This window comes from Lutra lutra, chromosome 17 (assembly GCF_902655055.1).
Source record: "Lutra lutra chromosome 17, mLutLut1.2, whole genome shotgun sequence".
Classification (NCBI taxonomy): domain Eukaryota; kingdom Metazoa; phylum Chordata; class Mammalia; order Carnivora; family Mustelidae; genus Lutra; species Lutra lutra.
Genome location: NC_062294.1, coordinates 43,717,315 through 43,733,957, shown reverse-complemented (window position 1 = coordinate 43,733,957; position 16,643 = coordinate 43,717,315). Strand labels below are relative to the sequence as shown.

Sequence of the window (16,643 nt, the reverse complement as noted above, 5' to 3'; positions counted from 1 at the left end):
CTTTTCTCATTATCCTGCTTAAAGCTGTAACCACTGCCCCCCACCTTCTCACTCCCTAAACCCTTTCTCTTATTTCTGTTCTTAGCACATACGCCTTTGGGATACTATTAACACTTTGCTTTCCATTTAGTCTGGCCATCTCCCCACTGAAGGTGTCCACTCTTTGTAGTCTTGTTGACAACCATGCCCCATGTGCCCAGGGTCTAGAACAAAGCCCAACACATACGAAGTGCTCACTAAATATCTAAATGAACCAATGAACAAATAAATGAATGGAGCAACCCCTGTGACCGGGTCAAGGGGCCATCTTTGGAGCTAAGCCAGCTGTACATGGGAAGAGCCTGGGGGACAGTCCCTTGCCCCAAGAGTGGTACTTACGAGAGGTGGGCTCCAGGAAGGAGTTGACACTGTCAGGGACCCCAGGCCTGGCCTCTGGAAGTGGGGTGCTATTGGGGTGGGCAGGGGTGTTGAGGGGCCCAGGGACCAGGAGCCTTGGGAGGAAGGTGGAATTGTGGAGCTTCAGGGAGCTTGCGTCCACAGGGCTGGGGACTGGGAAGGTGGCTGTTGTGACGGTGACACTGGGCTGGGTGGCCGCAGATTCCAGTGGGGGAGAGGGCAGCAAGAGCTTGTCACAGATGCTTGACAGGGTCAGCCTCAGGCTGGCCCGGGCCTCGTGGTTGCCCCAGGATGACAAGGCAGGTTCTCGGCTCTCGCTGTTAGAACTGGGTGCTGCCAGGGTGGGGATGGCCTGGAGCTCCTGACCCAAGGACGCCAGGTCCCCCATGGAGGAGGGCCTGTGGAGGGGCCTGGCCAGCTCAGCCAGGACAGGGCCCTCACTGTCCTCGAGGGAGATGCTGCGTGACATCTTGGCACGGGAGCTGGCTGTGGCCTCCATGTAGGGGTGGGTGTAGGGGCCGTGGACACCCTGAGCCAGGCCTGGAGTGGGTAGCACTGTGGGCGTTGAAGGCTTCCCGTCAGTGGGCAGCGCTGAGGAGGAGGGGGCACAGGGCGCCCGGCCTGGGAGGCAGGGGGCTGTAAAGGAAGTGGCCAGCTCACTCTCACAGCCCAGCCACAGAGCTGATAGATGGGGGCCCTCCCCAGGTGGCTTCGGGGTCTGAGGGGTCCCTGCCCATCCCCACTGCCCCATAGTTCTTTTTTTTTTTTTTTTAAAGATTTTATTTATTTATTTGACAGAGATTACAAGTAGGCAGAGAGGCAGGCAGAGAGAGAGAGAGAGAGAGGAAGCAGGCTCCCTGCCGAGCAGAGAGCCCGATGTGGGGCTCGATCCCAGGACCCCGGGACCATGACCCGAGCCAAAGGCAGAGGCTTCAACCCGCTGAGCCACCCAGGCGCCCCACTGCCCCATAGTTCTGATGGGCATCCAGGGCCATTTGTCTGCCTGCGGGGGGGGGGGGGGTACTCACTCAGTGGGCGCCAGGCCTCCAGGGTCTCAAGGGGCTCCTCAGCCTTTTTCCCAGTGAGGACCTGCATGCACAGCCATGAGGCGAGGACAAAGCCTCCGGGCTCCCAGCCCCAAGTCCTGAGGGAGGCGGTCCCAGTACTCACGTTGGTCCTGCCTGGGGAGGTGTAGCCAGTGCCTGCTCTCAGAGGCTCTGCTCTGGACTGGCTGCCCCCCAGCTCTGTGAACTTGACCTCTGGAGACTTTACCAGGTGCAGGGGCAGCTGGGGAGGGAAGCTGTGGGTGAACCTGTGGGAAGGAAACCAGGCAGTCATTGCTGTCCTGATGGTCCCTGAGGGGATGCAGCCCCACCCTGGGGGGTAGAGAGAGATGGGGGTGGAGTGAGGGTTCACCGGCTCTTACCTGGATGTCTTCTGGAGGCGTGAAAGGAACTGGGCTGAGATGCTCAGCCGGGGATTGAAGAAGTCCTCGGTCTCCGAGGCCTCCAAGTCTCTCAGGGATCCATGAAAGAGCTCTAGAAGATGACCAGGGAGCCCTCAGAATCCCTCCAGCCACCCAGCCCTGGGCCCAGGAAGGCCTGCAGACCAGCAGGTGGATCCCCAGAAACACCGTCAACAGACCACGCATGCGCCCAGGGAGCAAACACAGCAGGGAGAGGAGCCTGCGTGGCTTAGTCCTTACAAGAAAATGTAAAGCCTTCCTACCACCCTTGCCAGCCCTGCAAGGAAGCCCTACCCGAAACACCCACACCGTGCCCAGCACTGGATGGCCTGCCCCGGCAGGGCCCTACCCTCGGGGTGAGCGTCGGTGAGCGTCTCGAAGTGGTGGCGCAGGAACTTCTCCTGCTCAGGGGTCTGGGGCAGGGAGCCGTTGGGTATGCCTGGCACCTCGGGCTGGGATAACTCTTCTGCGGTACCTGGGCATCCTGGGGAGAGGCAAAGGGAGGCGAAGGGGGCGAGGAGAGAATCGTCAACACCGTGAGTCACAGCAGACGCCCAGACAAAGACGCCAGACACTTAACAATGGAGAAAACTGGACTCGCCCATCACACACCCTGTTACCACTAGACCGAGGAGAAGCTAATGGCTCCACCTTCTGGGCAAGGAAACAGAGGCTTAGTGGGCACTAAGTGCGGGGCTGATGTGGGGAAAGTGATTATCTAGCACCACCATCCCCGAGTGAGTCCCATGCACCATCTTCCCACATCTGGGCCCTGCTCACCCGCCGTGGGGGGCATCATCATGTCAAACCGAGGGTCCGGGGCTGGCTGTGGAGCGGGGGACTGGATGGTGGTGAAGCTGCACTCCAAGTCGGCCTCGGATTCTCCCGAGTCTGGAGGGGGCAGAGTGGGAGTCAGGAGCCGAAAGCCAGACCCTCACTGGGGGAGTCAGGTAGGTGGCTCAGGGTCCCAGGGCTTCAGTTTTCCAATCTGGAGGACGGGGGTAATGATACCCACTCTCCATTTTTATGGACCAGCAAGTTTATACTTTGAGGAAGTGGCAGAGCTGGGCTCCTGCCAGTAGAGCAGCTGGGCTCGAGAACCCTCAGGTCACAGCAGGGACCACGTCTGCCTCCGTGATAGACTCTGAGCTTTAGGGAGACTGAGTCAGAGTCACTATTAATACCCAGAAAGGGGCTTTGGCTGGACAAACAGACTACTGCGGGGTCTCTGCCTGCTGCCACTCACCCTCAGGTGGGCTCTGATCCTTCGGGCTGATGGAGGAGATTCTGAGGTAGGAGTCACCTTGCTGGTCTCTGGGCTCCCCCTTGATGTCCTTTGTGCTGTATTCACTGCAGTGCCAGGGAGGGTGGGGAGAAGGAATGAGAACATGCTAGGTAGTAAGCAGCTGGCCATTACCCCGAGGCCCTAGACATGTGTGTCCTGGTCTTGCTGAGCACTGCCTCGCCTCGACTCCCTCCTGCAAGAGCTCCCTGCACCTCCACCTAGAACCAGGGAAACTGAGGCTGCAGGGCCAGGCTCCCGTGCCACCCGGCCTTACTGCTCCACCCCACTTCTGCAGGCCCATGGCAGTTCTTCCAACGCCTTAAGGCTTCCCCTGGTGCAGAGGACACCCACCTGTCTGCCCCTGTGACCGTCACCTCCGCCTCCAGGGAGTAAATGATGAGCTCGCTGTCCTCGGAGGACTCCCTCTGTAGGGGCAGGAAGGAGGGATGCCCACAGCCAACTTCCTGGGGACTCTCTGACTGTGGGGTGAGGGGGGCACAGCCATCGGAGGCAGCCTGGCAGCCAGGGCCCCCTGCAAGCTGCCAGCTGTGCCGCCGACACCCACGGTAACAGGAAAGACAGGCTGGGCCCTCACTGTGAGCCAGGGCCTCGGCCAAGTGACGTGCTCATTCCGAACTCATTCTGCTCTCCTCCGTCATGACCATCAACCAGCCCCTTACGGGTAAGGCTCCGATCCTCTAAGAGTCAATTCATAGGACGTTCAAGAATAGACAAACGAATCCTTGGCGAGAAGCCAGAAGGCTGGTTACCTCAGGTGTGAGTAATGATTAGGAGGGGCACAAGGGGGTCTTCCAGGAGATAGAAAATACTCAATATTTTGGCCTGGGAGGGGATACATAGGTGTACACAGAGGGAATCATCAAGCTGTGTACCTATGATTGGTACACACAAGTGTATGTGTGTATTTCACAGTAAAAAGGATAGTTTATACAATAGAATAAAAAATAATTTTGTTTGGACAATAACAGAACCAGAGCTGAAGTTGCCTCGGCACTTCTGAGGGCCCAGGCCCTATTCTTGGTGCTGGATTCCTGTCAAAGCCCTCTGAGGGCTTTCTTTTTATGCCCATTTTTTAGAAATCTCCCCCCCCCCTTTTTTTAATGACCATTTCTTTTCTGAAAGCAGAAGGGGAGGGAAGCAAGTCTTCTGGCAAGTCTCACACAGCAGAGAAGGGTTAGGACCCTGGCTCTACTTGCTCAAATGTCCCTCCCTGTCCCCCCAGCCAGCCACCAAGGGACCCAGCTCCCAGCCTCCTGGGAAGTCTCACTTGCACCAGGGGCAGGGCCTCACCCTCCTTTCCTCCACCATGTCATGTAATTATCTCGCACCCCTAGAGCGAGACCCTCAGCTTGATTTCCAAAATGAGACTGCCAAGGCCCCAAGTCCTGGGTGGGCAGTCACAGCGTGGGGACTGTGGGCTGGGCTGTGGCAGCCCGTACCTCACTCAGTATGGCCGCCAGGCTCTGGGGCTCCACCGTATCCAGAATCGAGTCCTCCAGGCTCTCAGGCTTCATGGGGGTGAAGTAGCAATCCAGGTCCCGGGCATCCAGGATCGTCTTGAGGGGCTCCTGGTCAGCCCGCTCCGCCCAGCGGCCAAGTGGCTGGTAGCTGCGCTTGGCATGGAAGGCTGAGCCATCTGCCACGTCATCGTCGCCTAGCTGAGGGTGACACAGGATGGTCAGGCAGCTAGCCAAGAGCTCACCAACTCTGACAGGAGCCAGGGACTCTGCATGGACTCCATCCCGTCTCTTGGGCTTTAATCACTACTCAGCAACAGCCTCCAGAGAAACATCTCCAGCCTGAATCTGTTAAATTCCAGACATGCATGTGCAACTACTCTACACTATACGGATCCTTAGTGGTATTTCAAAGCGAACATATTGAAAGTAACTCCTGATCCCCACAGATCAGCTCCTCCTAAAGCCTTATTCTCACCTGTTGCTCAGGCCCCAGCACCTTGAGGTTGTCCTTCATTCTTATACTGTCCCTCAGACTCCACATTGCATTTCTTCAGCAAATTCCCTCACCTCTGCCATCCAAACACATCCAAGATATGGCCACTTCTCCAACCCTGGTCCTGCCCAGTGTTGCCTCCACATAAGACTATGGCTTGAGAGACAGTGGAGGGTGTGTGCTTAAGATCTCGGCTCTGGAGCAGCCCATGTCTTTGAATCCCTAGCTGTGTGACTCCGGACGAGTTACTTAACTTCTCTGTGCCTCAGCTTCTCCATGTGTGAAATAGGGATATGAAAAGCTCCTACATCTTACTGGGGATTAAATGAGATAATACATATAAACTACTTGGAAGAGAGCCTACAGAGTAAGGTGCTGTGTGTGTTTCTTGAAGGGAATCCCACCTGTAGCATTCACGGGTAAGGGGAAGCTTGGGGTCTTGAGAGATCTGGTCTGCAGGGGAGGGGATGGCAGGGAGGATTTCCCTGAGGAGCTGACAGGGTCTGATCTGAGGACTGACACTGCTACTGAAATAAATCATCCAACCTTGGGTGGAGAATTCTGCGCCAGCTTCTAACCCACTGGCTCCTAGCCTGCCCCTCCGCTAAGTAACAATCAATCATTCAATCCTAACATCATCTTCTTTCTCTCACATCCAGTCATTTGGTTTCACCTTCAAAATCTATCCAGTCTCCCACCTCTCTTGCCTGCATGATCCCAACAGTCTCCTCCCAGGCCCCCCGCTTGCCCCTCATGTTCACACTTGATGCCACACCATGACCTTCCTCAGCTCAGAGCCCTCCCTTACCTCCATCTCACTCGGTGCCATGGGCAAAAATAAGTGGGGTGGACAACAAGGAGTGTTTAGGGAACGCACCACAGCCCACAGAGTGGCCCCCGTCCCCTCTCTCCCCAACCCTGTCCCTCATTCACCCTCAACCCAGGCAGCTGGGCCTCCCTGTACCTCTTTGAACATGCTAAAAGGCACAATCTTGCCTCACGGTCTCTGTCTTGCATACTGCTCTTTTCCAGGAACATTCCTTCCCATGAACTGCACTTCTCCCTTGCTTCAACTCTGTTCAAATATCACCTTCCCAGTGAGGCTTTTTCTGTTTATCCTAAAATTGTTGTCCCCTTTCCCCAATACTTGTTATTTTCCTTCTCAATTTTTTTCCTCCACAGCACTTATCAGCTCCCAAAATACTATACAACTCACTGATGTGGATACTGTCCATGTCCCATACTAGAAAATGAGCCTGTGAAGGTCTGCCTCGCTCCCTGCCATAAGGAATGCTCAGAACAAGGCTGGCCCAGGGGAGGTGTTCTCTCTGTGTGTTACACGAATGAAGGACTGTCTAGGCGGAGACTGGAAGGATGATGGGGTTCTCCAGGGGAAGGAGAGATGCAGGGAGGGAAACAGGCTTCCAGAAGAAAGAAGAGCATGAAGGAGAGCACCCCTACTTTGCCAGCTATAGATGCCCCAGTCTCCGGGCAGACTCACCAGCCGCTTTGCCCAGAGGGGTAGTTTGCCGTTGGTCAGCAGACACCGAGGATCTGGAGAGACACACGGAATCCATGAAGAGAGAATAAACAACCCAACAGACAAACGGGCAACGTACATAAATCGGCAATTCTCCAAAGAGACAATACAAGGAACAGACAGAAAGACCAAAAGATGTTCAACCTTACTAATTGTCAGGAAAATGCAAATTTACACAATGGACCAAAATTAAAATGCTTTATATTATCAAGTGTTGGCAAAAGCGTGGGAGAGCGGAGGGCTTAAGCTGACTGCTAGGTGGGGCAGTAACATGATGTAGGGACCCTGGGGGTCTCTTCTGAAATAAAAAGTGTACTAAACGCCAGCCCTCACGTCCGTCCTGGAGAAACTCTCACATGGGCCTGGAGAGGCCTAGGAGTGGTCAGCACGGCCTTATCACAAAGGTGCACAGTTAGAAAACCCTAAATGTCCTTCCAGAGGCAAATACCTTAAAATATCCTACTATGCTGCTTAAAAGAGGGAGGCATGTGGGGCACCTAGGTGGCTCAGTTGGTTGAGCATCTGACTCAATTTTGGCTCAGGCTCCGGTCATGATCTCAGGGTGCTGAGATCCAGTCCTGCACCGGATTCCCCGCTCAGCGTGGTGTCTGCTTGAGACTCTCTCCCTCTCCCTCTGCGTCCCCACCACTCGCACTCATCCTCTCTCTAAATAAATAAAATCCTTAAAAAAAAAAAGAGGGAGTCCTCTCTTTTGTATCCATCAATAGGTGAATATTTCTTCCTGTTTCCTTTTTTTTTTCCTGTTTTATTTTTTAAAGAGTTTATTCATTTGACAGAGGTTGATATTTCTTCTCTTTTTCAAAAAAGATTTACGTATTTGAGAGAGAGAGAGAGAGAGTGTGTGCACAAGCATGAGGAGCAGAAGGGGAGGGGAAGGAAGAGGGAAGGAATCACAGGCAGACTCCACACTAAGCATAGAGCCCAACGCAGGGCTCGATCTCACGACCCTGAGATCATGACCTAAGCCGAAACCAAGAGTCAGACTGACTGAGCGACCCAGGCACCCTGAAAAGATACTTCTGAGAGGAAAAAGCTACTGATGTCTATAGTAGAATACAGTTTATGTACATAAATATGACATGTTCTAATGGCTGTGTCCATATGCATATTAACGTTCCGGAAAAGGCCTAGAAGGACTCATAAGAAACTGACAGAAGCAGCCACCTTGGAGAGAACATGGAATTGGGTGTGAGGGTGGCAACAAAGAAAATTTGCTTACTCTGACTTTTTTCCAAGGCTGAATTCTTACATTACTGTTGCCTACGGTCTAGTCAGCCCCTGTTGGCAGAGGACCTTGCCCCACACTGAAAGCCCCCAGCCTCTCTTAGCTGGAGCAACCATGGCCGATGGAACCTGAGAGAAGCCTGTGGGGAGCGTCTGGGCAAGTGTCCTCTCCAAAGGAGGTTGGAAGAGGGACTGTCCTATGCAACCAACAGCCATCTTGCAGCCATGAGGGCCTAAGCCAAGGCAACATGCAGAAGGGCAGAAATTTAGAGAAAGCCTGGCCTGCTACAAAGTCATTGAGCTACTGTTCTCCTTTCTGCCTGAACAAACAGAATGTGTTGTCTTCTGGTTAATAGCACCTTGTTTTTCCCCGGGGACATCCCCTGCACCCCTGCCCACCCTCTTTGGTCACGTGGCTCCAGCGGCCCTTCAGGGATGACCAAATGACTCAGGCCTGGCCAATCACAGCTAAAGGCTCAGAAATGGCCACCATGACTCACACTGGAAACGTGAGTCACGACCCCAGGCTTTTGCTTGAGCTACAGGGAAAAAGATGCTCTCTTCTCTAGAGTTTTATCACCTAGAGCTGCTGGGGGGACTCTGCCACCAGGAAAGGGAGAGTCTACCTGAGAGTAAAGCCAACATGGAGAAAAGCAGTGCCAAAAGGTGGAGAAAAATAAATTCCTTTAACATCACCTGACGACAGGGGTCCAGCTATTGCCTGAAGCCAATAAGGCGATTTTCAGGTGTATGATCCAATAAATTCTCTTTACCGCTGAAGCCAGTGAGATTCTGACTGCTATTACACTGAGGGAGTCCTGACTGTTACGGTTATTGGGCTTCATTTCCAAGTGGTGGGCGAAACCCAGCAACGATCCCTATACCAAGAGTTCAAATAGGGCCCCTTCGGATGGACCCCTTTCCCAACCTGGGTCCAAGCTCTCTTTGGAAGGTGTCTTCAGCAACTCTTCTGGTTCACACTCTTCTTCCAGCTCATCCTCTGTCTGCTCTCCAGGGCTTAAGGAGCAAATCTCACTGGGCGCAGATGTATAGGTCTCCTGCCTGAGGCCAGGAATGAGAACGGCAAGGAGAGAAATAGGTAAATGTTGTGGTGGTTTGGAGGGTCAGTGAGGTGTCTAGGGCTGGGCCCTGTGCTAGCTTCCATATGCATATATTACTGACTTCTGGTCAGGATGGTGCTGGGAGATCTCCCTGCCACACCTGCTCTGCTGGAAATATCACCATAATAAATTAGATATTACAAAGACTGCGCTTAAAGAATAAGACAAACTCTCTAAATGCAATAGCCAGAGGACAGAAAGCAAAGCAGACAGTAGGGGCTTTAGTACTAAGCTGTGTACTTCATTCTGGGAAGTGTGTATGAGGGGGGTAGCAATAAGGTTTTATCTCTTTTGGAGTACAGGACCCTAAAACACGCCTGACACAGGTGGGCACTGGAGGGCACCTGGGGCAATGTGGAAGCCTCAAAACCAGAAGCCGAGAGGAGCTCCCCATGCCCTTGGTACCTAGATTGGCAAGACCTTCAATACTATGCAGGACGGGAGGCTCATGCTTAGGTCTGGTCCCTGCGGGGAGGCAACAGCAAAGCCTCAAGGCAGAGAAAGGCAAGGACAGCTCCAGAGGCAAGAGAGAGGATAAGACCCAAAATCCCCCACTCGAGTGAGACCTCCAAACTAAAACCCCTAACCAAAAATTAGAATACGACTCCACTCCAAATAAAACTGGTCTTGTAGCATAAAAACGATGAAGAGTAAGGACCCTCTGCCAGAGCCTTCCCTTCTCACTGCACACTGGGTCGGGGGCCTCCCCCAGTCCCCACAGTTCCCTGGAGCTCCTTCTCCCATCACAGTGCTCACAGGCTCTCCATTTTGCTTTTCCACTTCAAAACCCTTCTCCCATATACTTTCAAAAACTTGTACTCAAAATCTGTTTCCTCATCGAGGCCATGGCTGCACACAAGCAGGGCCTAGGGCCGTCCTGGCCATGGCTGCCTTTGGTGTCACTCCTCAGGGGGCCCAGGGCAGGAAGACACTTCTCTGGCAGACAGACAAATGGCGGAGGGCTAGGTCACTGCCAGGACCTGGGCTGGCTGCTCCACTTCCCGTCCTTCACTTGCTGCTGCTGCTGCTGCTGCTCCCGGTGGTCGATCTCTAGCAAGTGCTGCTTCATGCAGTTCGTAATCTCTGGGCCCAGGTGCCAGATGAACACGCAGCTGCAGAGGCCAGAGAGAGATGCGGAAGGGAGAGCAACAGGAGACACGGAAGCTGTCAGACCCTGGAGCCCCCTGGGTTACCACAGCCAAGACCCCGTTCCCTAACCCCTCCCAGAAAACACCCGCCTTCCGTTTGGGGTGGGGGCAGGGGTTCCAGGCCACGTGGGGTCTACACCCTGGGCAGGGCTCAAAGCCTCCCAGCCAACCAGGACCTGTTCTGACGTCCTCAAAGCTCAAGGAAGGGGCTGGGGAAGGACTGTACTGAACCAAAGGGAGCGACAAGAGAGACTTCTTTGGGCACCAACCACACGCTTAGGACTTTATATGCCACCTCATTTGATTCTCACTGCGTAACTGTCCAGGACCCTGGGATCATCTTTTACAGACAAGCAAACTGAGGCTCAGAGATAGGAAATAACCTGCTCAAGATGCCACATAAGTGGCAGATGTGTGATCTCCGGGCTGGGTGTGACACCAAGGTCCACACCATCAAAGGAGAGAGCTGTAAGGTGGAGCCCTCGGCAGAGCTCTCTGCATGGGCAGGGCAGTCCAGGAGCGTGGTGTTCCCGCTGTCTGAGCCCCTGCACGCCCCACAGTAATGGTCTTGCCCACTCCCCGGGGAGGCCAGCCAGGCGCAGCCTCCAGAGCTTTCCCACCTGTCTCCGGATACTGTGATCAAATGACGACAGTCGTAGGTGAACTTCATGCCAGTAACGATTTCTGAAAGCAGAGCAGAGAAGCTGTGCTGCCCTTCTGAGTCAGAAGGCTGTGTGGGGGCGCGTGAGGAGGTGTCCCATGTAGGGAGGCACACCCACCTGAGTGACCAAACATCTTGGCAACGCACTCGCCCGAGTAAAAGTCAATCACCGAGATGCTTTTGTCGGAGCAGCTGGTGGCCAGGAAGGTGCCTGAGGGGTCCACGTGGACCTGGGAAGAAGAGGATCCCTGTGACAGCGGGGCTGGCTGCTTCTTCCCTATGGCGAGGCCGGGTCAAACCTCACAGCCTCCCTGGTGAGGATGGAACTCCTGCTTCCATTTCACAGGTGAAAAAACGACCAACCAGGCCCTGGGTCAAGCACTGTACATGTGCAGACTGATTTCTCCCAGAGAAAAGCCTGTGATGGAGGTTCTTTCTATCTGCATTTTACAGGTGATTAAACAGGCTTCAGAGGACGATGCTTGCCCAAGGTCATAGCCCGAGACAGCTGCGAGAGTCTGACCTTGACGCCTGAACTCATAACTCCCCTCCTCCAGGGGCTCTGAGAAGTTCCCCCAGGCCTCTTGGGTTGTTCTCACCACACCATGGCCACTCAAAACAGAAACCACTTAAATGTCCCGGTTTGGAAAAGGGCTCAGTAAATAAAGGTAAACTAGTCGGGGTTATCCCTCCCCAAGCTCCCAAGCAACCTTGGTCAGCCAGGCCGGAGTGGGTGCTGGCCAACTTGTGACCCTTTGGTCAGGTGCCCAGGAGACCACGGTCAGGGCAGCAGGCGGATGGGGGATGTGCGCGCTTTCCACCTGGGGCCCCTGCTACTCACCTTGAGCAGGGACCCTTCGTCACCCTGTGAGCCCTTGTAGCACTTCTTCTGCTTCCCATTCACGGTATTGTAGACTCTGGGGAGGTGGGGGCACAACGTGGCCAACATGGCCCTGTCCACCTGCCCCCTCTTGCGTTCTGGTTCCAGCCTTACCGACCGTCTTCCTCGCCCCTGGAAGCCCCTTGCCCCCTCTCAGCCCCCGTCTGATCCCTGAAGAATGAGATGCCATCTGAGGCTGAAGTCATGTACTGGGGTACCCACGGAGTCAGTGTCCGTTGAGCTAATGTCTTCCCTGCTACAGAGCAAGCAGGGCGGGTGCCTGGCCCTCAATTTGAATGAGCAGATGCAAGAGATGGGGAACCTCTTGGCACAAGCTCTCCGCTCCCCAGCTCATTCCTCCACATCCTTCCCAGTCTCAATTCAGATGCTCCTTCCATCAAGACCTGCTTGATCCCCAGGTAGGATCAGGTGTCTGGATCCCTCAAGTCCCCTGGGCTCTCCCAGCCCTGACTGCTCCCTGCTGTCACCGTCTAGTGAGGTATCCATCTTGCCTCACTTGGACTGGGAGTTCCATGAAGGCAGGGCCCGCGGCTGCCCTGCTCGCTGCTGCGTCTCCTGAACCATCCGTCCCAGCTTGGGTGCTCAGGGAATGTAGGGGAGTGAATGAACTGATGAACCACATCAGCACCTCTGAGTCAGCCCACACAGAACTCTGGAGACCCAGAAGGAACCCCTTTGCTGACCTGGAGGCTAGGCCTGGGTGAGCCCAGCTCCTAAGGAACACCCGCTGGGTCTCTCCACAGCGCCTAGCTCCTCAGGGACCGGATGAGCAGGGGGAAGAAAACAGACCCAACCACAGGCTCTGCTCAGAAACCAGTCCGGGCCGACTCAGAGCCCAGGGCAGCTCCTTACCTCACATTGCGGTCCTGGCAGGCCACAGCCACATACTTTTGGGTGATGTCAATGTCCATGTCATACAAGGTGGTCTTCTCTGCCACATGGTGGGTGCGGACAAAGTGTAGTCCGTCCGAGGTCTGGCAGGGCAGGCGGGGCCTTCAGAGGATGCCCCGACAAGCTGCCCACCCCAGCCCCCAAGGAGGCCAACCCACTCTACCTGCTGGGCACTGCGAAAGTAGATGCTCTTGTCAGCCCCACAGCTGATCATCTGGATGTCCCTATTGCCTGGAGGAGGAGGAGGGGTGCATTAGGCAAGACTGGGCCACTGCCGAGCCTGACTGGGGGCAGGGATCCTAGCTAGGGAGCTCACTGCTGGGGAACTCTGCTGCGGGTCAGGGAGGGATTCCTGGAGGTGGTGAGTGGGCACTGGGTGCAGGTGGTATTCTAAGATGTGAGCTGTATGAGGTGGGACAGATAGAGCAGTGGCTCGGCAGACCTCTGCAGAGCAAGGGCAGATAGGGAAACGGGCCAGGGACACAGAAGGGGTACCATGTCCAATCTGGGATTTGGAAAGGTGATTTGGGCAACCGAGGGGAGGTGGGATCAAAGCAGGGGGCAAGTGGAGACAGGCAGACCACTGGCAGGTGCAGGCCATCCTGAGCACCTCAGGTCAGGGCCCATGCCACACGGGTCTCCCCTCCTGACTGCTCACCGGCCGTTCCACTGTACAGGTGTGAACTTGGGGCTGAGAGTCTTTTCTGGCTAAACGATGTGCTCGGAGCCCTGGCTTTCTTTCCATGCCTCAGTTTTCTGTCTATACAATGGGCCTATGATAGCTCCCATCCCATGGAGTTTTGTGAAGCCTGTGGAAGTGTGGCTGCCTCCTGGTGAGCACTCTACATATTCTTGCCTTTCTTCTTTCTTTATAGATTAGAATACTAACAGCACAAATACCTCAGAGTCGTGGTGAGGATGTGAGGACAGAACAGATGTAAAACACCGAGATAAATTATAACGCCCTGGCACCACAGACCTGCTGTTTCATGCCAGGACATCCTAGCGGGTGCAGGTCTGACACGCAAGCTGTCCCTCTGGTAGGAGTCACTGGCCCCCGGAAGGGAGTGAGTCCTGTGTGGGCGAGCAAGTGTGACCTGGGAGAGACCCAGAGAGGCCTGCAAGTTACTGGTAATGTTCTGTTTCTGTGGGGTGGGGAGCCCAAGCACTTAGCAGTGTTAGAACACAGCGATCAGAACAGTCACTGGTTATAAACAATACGTGTGTCTGTTCTAGTGCATACTCACTGATTATGAACCTTGACGGGAAGTTCATTGTATTATTCTGTAAATACACATATTGTATTCATTTGTTTGGATATGTTTCAGATAAAACTGTTAAAGACTGAATCCTTCTTTAGCAAGGTAGCTGCTGTTAGGTTTCAACTGGCTGGAGCCCAGTTTATATGAAAATTGTCCATGTTTTGAGAAAAGCCCAGCTGGAACAGGGCACTCAGGAGCTGGTTCTAGGACTTATGTCTTGTCAGACTAGCTGGGGACTCTGATGAAAACCCACACCCTGCAGAAGGTGGCCTTAAGGACTAATTCCTGGGCTACCCCTTGGACTGTCATCACTGCTCTTAGATCCATTCATGAAAGCTGAGGTCACTGGTGGCCAAACTGTTAGGCTTACTGATTTATTCTAACTCTATCCCACGGAATAGGTTTTTAAAGATGTCTGAGAAGTTCTGGCTATCTTCAACAAGACACGTCAAACACTGTTAACTTTTGTCCATTGTTGACTTGTTTTAGCTACAGAGAGGTAGGGCAGGAAGTGGGGAGGACCAAGGGTTATTAATACCTTCTCAGTCACAAGATTACATGTAAAAAAAATTCTTCACAGTCAAGAACTTAGAGTGAGTACATGGATATATTCTCTCCATGAACAGATTCTTCTGGAATATAGTTTTGAATATGCTCTTGGGTTCTGATCAGTTAAACCCTACAGGACGGGCCTCCTCTCCTCTTGGAATCCATTAGAGCCAAGGACCTCCATGTTGAATCTTTCAAGTCTAGAGGAAATCCTTTTGATCTCCTAATTGAGTGTGGGCTTTGCAGGACAGCCTTAGGCAAGATCCTAAGCCTGCACCTCTTGGCTGTGTGATTCTAGCTGTGAGCAGTGTAAGGAAGGGGCTAACTGCAGTGCAAGGATCCTCGCCAGCACAGAATTAGCTTCCAGTAATTTTCACGGTCACCTCTTTTCCTGCCAAGGTCACCAGTGTCCATGTGGTCCTCTCACAGGATTGGCATCCTGATTTCCTTTGGGGCAACAACATTCACCTAATTCCAGTCCTCCTGGATCAGAGGCAGAGGCAGGTGTGGGCTGGGGGGCACATGAGTCACACCTGCCCCAAGAAAACACCCCAAAGCCCTGGCACTGGAAACTGTTCTGAAAAGCGCAGGTGCCTCAAGCCAGCACAAGGGAAGTCAGCGCCCGATTTCTGCCAAAACTGACAGAAAGAGGGGAAGTCTCCTTCCAGCGGTACAGTGATAACCCAGGTGCCCCCAACTGCAGAAAGGCACAGCTGACAGAGTCTTGATAAGGAGAAAAAAACAAAACAAAACAAAACAAAAAAGCAACCTTTGAATCCAGCTGGGTGTGAATCCAGAGCTTCCTTTTCCCTTTTTTGTTTAAACTAAAGACATTTTGCTGCTACTTGTAGCCAAAGGAGAGCAGCAAACAAGGTGGAGGAAGCAGGGAGGAAGGGGCTCACCAGCAAACTTGATGGCCGTGATGGAGGAGGAGTGGTCGTCCAGGGTCTGCTCCAGGTTGTAGTTCTTCTCCACGTTCAGCACATGGATCAGTCGGTCCCGACTGGCCGAGGCCAGCAAGGTCAGCCCTGTGAGTGGACAGGGTATCCCTGGGTTCCCAGGCAGCCGCTTGATGCCCTGGCCTCCCAGACAGCACCGGCCCTGAAGAAAGGGGCTCTGGATCTATACCTGCAGCCAACTTGCCCCAAACCCAGAAAGGGGCCATGCCCTCAGCTCTCTGTAGTGTTTCCCCAGAGCCCCCCAAACCCTGGCATTTCACACCCGCTGCCACCAGTTCAGGGGGATGAGTCTTGAGGTACCCACGGATGCTCTGTCACCCGTGCCCACAGCAGACGTCCTCGCAGAGCCCAGCACTACTTCCTGCCAAGTCCAACTCTTGGGCATGCCATGTGAAGCCCTGGCAACTTCCCGGTCTCCCCAGAACACCGTTCCCTCCCTTTCTGCACTCTGGCTACAGAGGTCTTGACCCGGTCCTACTGACAGCCCGCTGCCACACTTCTGCCAGAGCGCCCCCTCAGACAGTGCTTATCCTGGTCGCCTGGCACATCTGAGCGCGAACACATGACCTGAGGCAGAGGGGAGCTCAGGAAGGACCTATTGAGTGAAGAGAGACCTCAAGAGAAATTGGTGGGACAGAGGGTGCAGAGAAATGAAGAAGGAAGAAAGAGCGTGGGAAAGATTGCTAACTGATCAGGACATGACTCCACCTAAGTTCTGTTCCTGTCAAAAATGTATCAGCAGAATGAAAAATCATAAGGAAAACAGACAAACTCAAATGGAAGGAAATTCTACAAAATGACTGGTCTATAGTCCACAGAAAGTCATAAAGACAAATTAAGGCTGTGGAAATGTTCCCGAAAAAAGGTGATAAAAGAGCTATGAAAACCCAAGTGTGAACCCAGACGGGAGATACAAAGGTGCTATCCGGGATAATACCGGGACAGCCGGCAAATGGGAATAAGGACCACAAAAGAGAGGACAGTAGAGGATAGAGTGAAACGCCCACATTTGATAGGTGCATGTGGTCATATAAATGGATGTCTTCACAGACCCACTGAAGAGTGAAAGGTCAAGCCTTCAACTTACTAACAAGTCAGCAAAAGGAATGTATATGCTAGTATTTCACTAATGTGAGAATATTGTACACATGTGTGCACAAACATGGAGAAAGAAATGGAGATGGGGAAGCAGATAAAGGCATGCACACAATCACACGTGTCAGACAGAATTTAGAAGAAAAATAAC

At 53.6% G+C, this 16,643-nt stretch overlaps 1 protein-coding gene across 2 annotated transcripts in view; it reads right to left on the bottom strand.

The window, feature by feature from the left end:
* WDR62 (WD repeat domain 62) overlaps positions 1-16,643 on the bottom strand; it is a 42,706-nt gene that overhangs the window by 773 nt on the left and 25,290 nt on the right. The window contains exons 13-30 of one of the 2 annotated variants that reach the window (XM_047709372.1): positions 15,341-15,466; positions 12,791-12,858; positions 12,589-12,710; positions 11,677-11,752; positions 10,954-11,065; positions 10,795-10,858; positions 10,007-10,138; positions 8,834-8,967; positions 6,622-6,674; positions 4,607-4,825; positions 3,498-3,625; positions 3,108-3,211; positions 2,642-2,752; positions 2,211-2,345; positions 1,823-1,934; positions 1,567-1,708; positions 1,425-1,485; positions 379-1,032 (exon numbers count right to left, since the gene is read on the bottom strand). In XM_047709372.1, the coding sequence (XP_047565328.1) occupies positions 379-1,032; positions 1,425-1,485; positions 1,567-1,708; positions 1,823-1,934; positions 2,211-2,345; positions 2,642-2,752; positions 3,108-3,211; positions 3,498-3,625; positions 4,607-4,825; positions 6,622-6,674; positions 8,834-8,967; positions 10,007-10,138; positions 10,795-10,858; positions 10,954-11,065; positions 11,677-11,752; positions 12,589-12,710; positions 12,791-12,858; positions 15,341-15,466 (2,553 nt within the window). Of the gene's footprint in view, positions 1-378; positions 1,033-1,424; positions 1,486-1,566; positions 1,709-1,822; positions 1,935-2,210; positions 2,350-2,641; positions 2,753-3,107; positions 3,212-3,497; positions 3,626-4,606; positions 4,826-6,621; positions 6,675-8,833; positions 8,968-10,006; positions 10,139-10,794; positions 10,859-10,953; positions 11,066-11,676; positions 11,753-12,588; positions 12,711-12,790; positions 12,859-15,340; positions 15,467-16,643 lie in introns of both variants that reach the window. The other variant, XM_047709373.1, reaches the window with a different exon arrangement.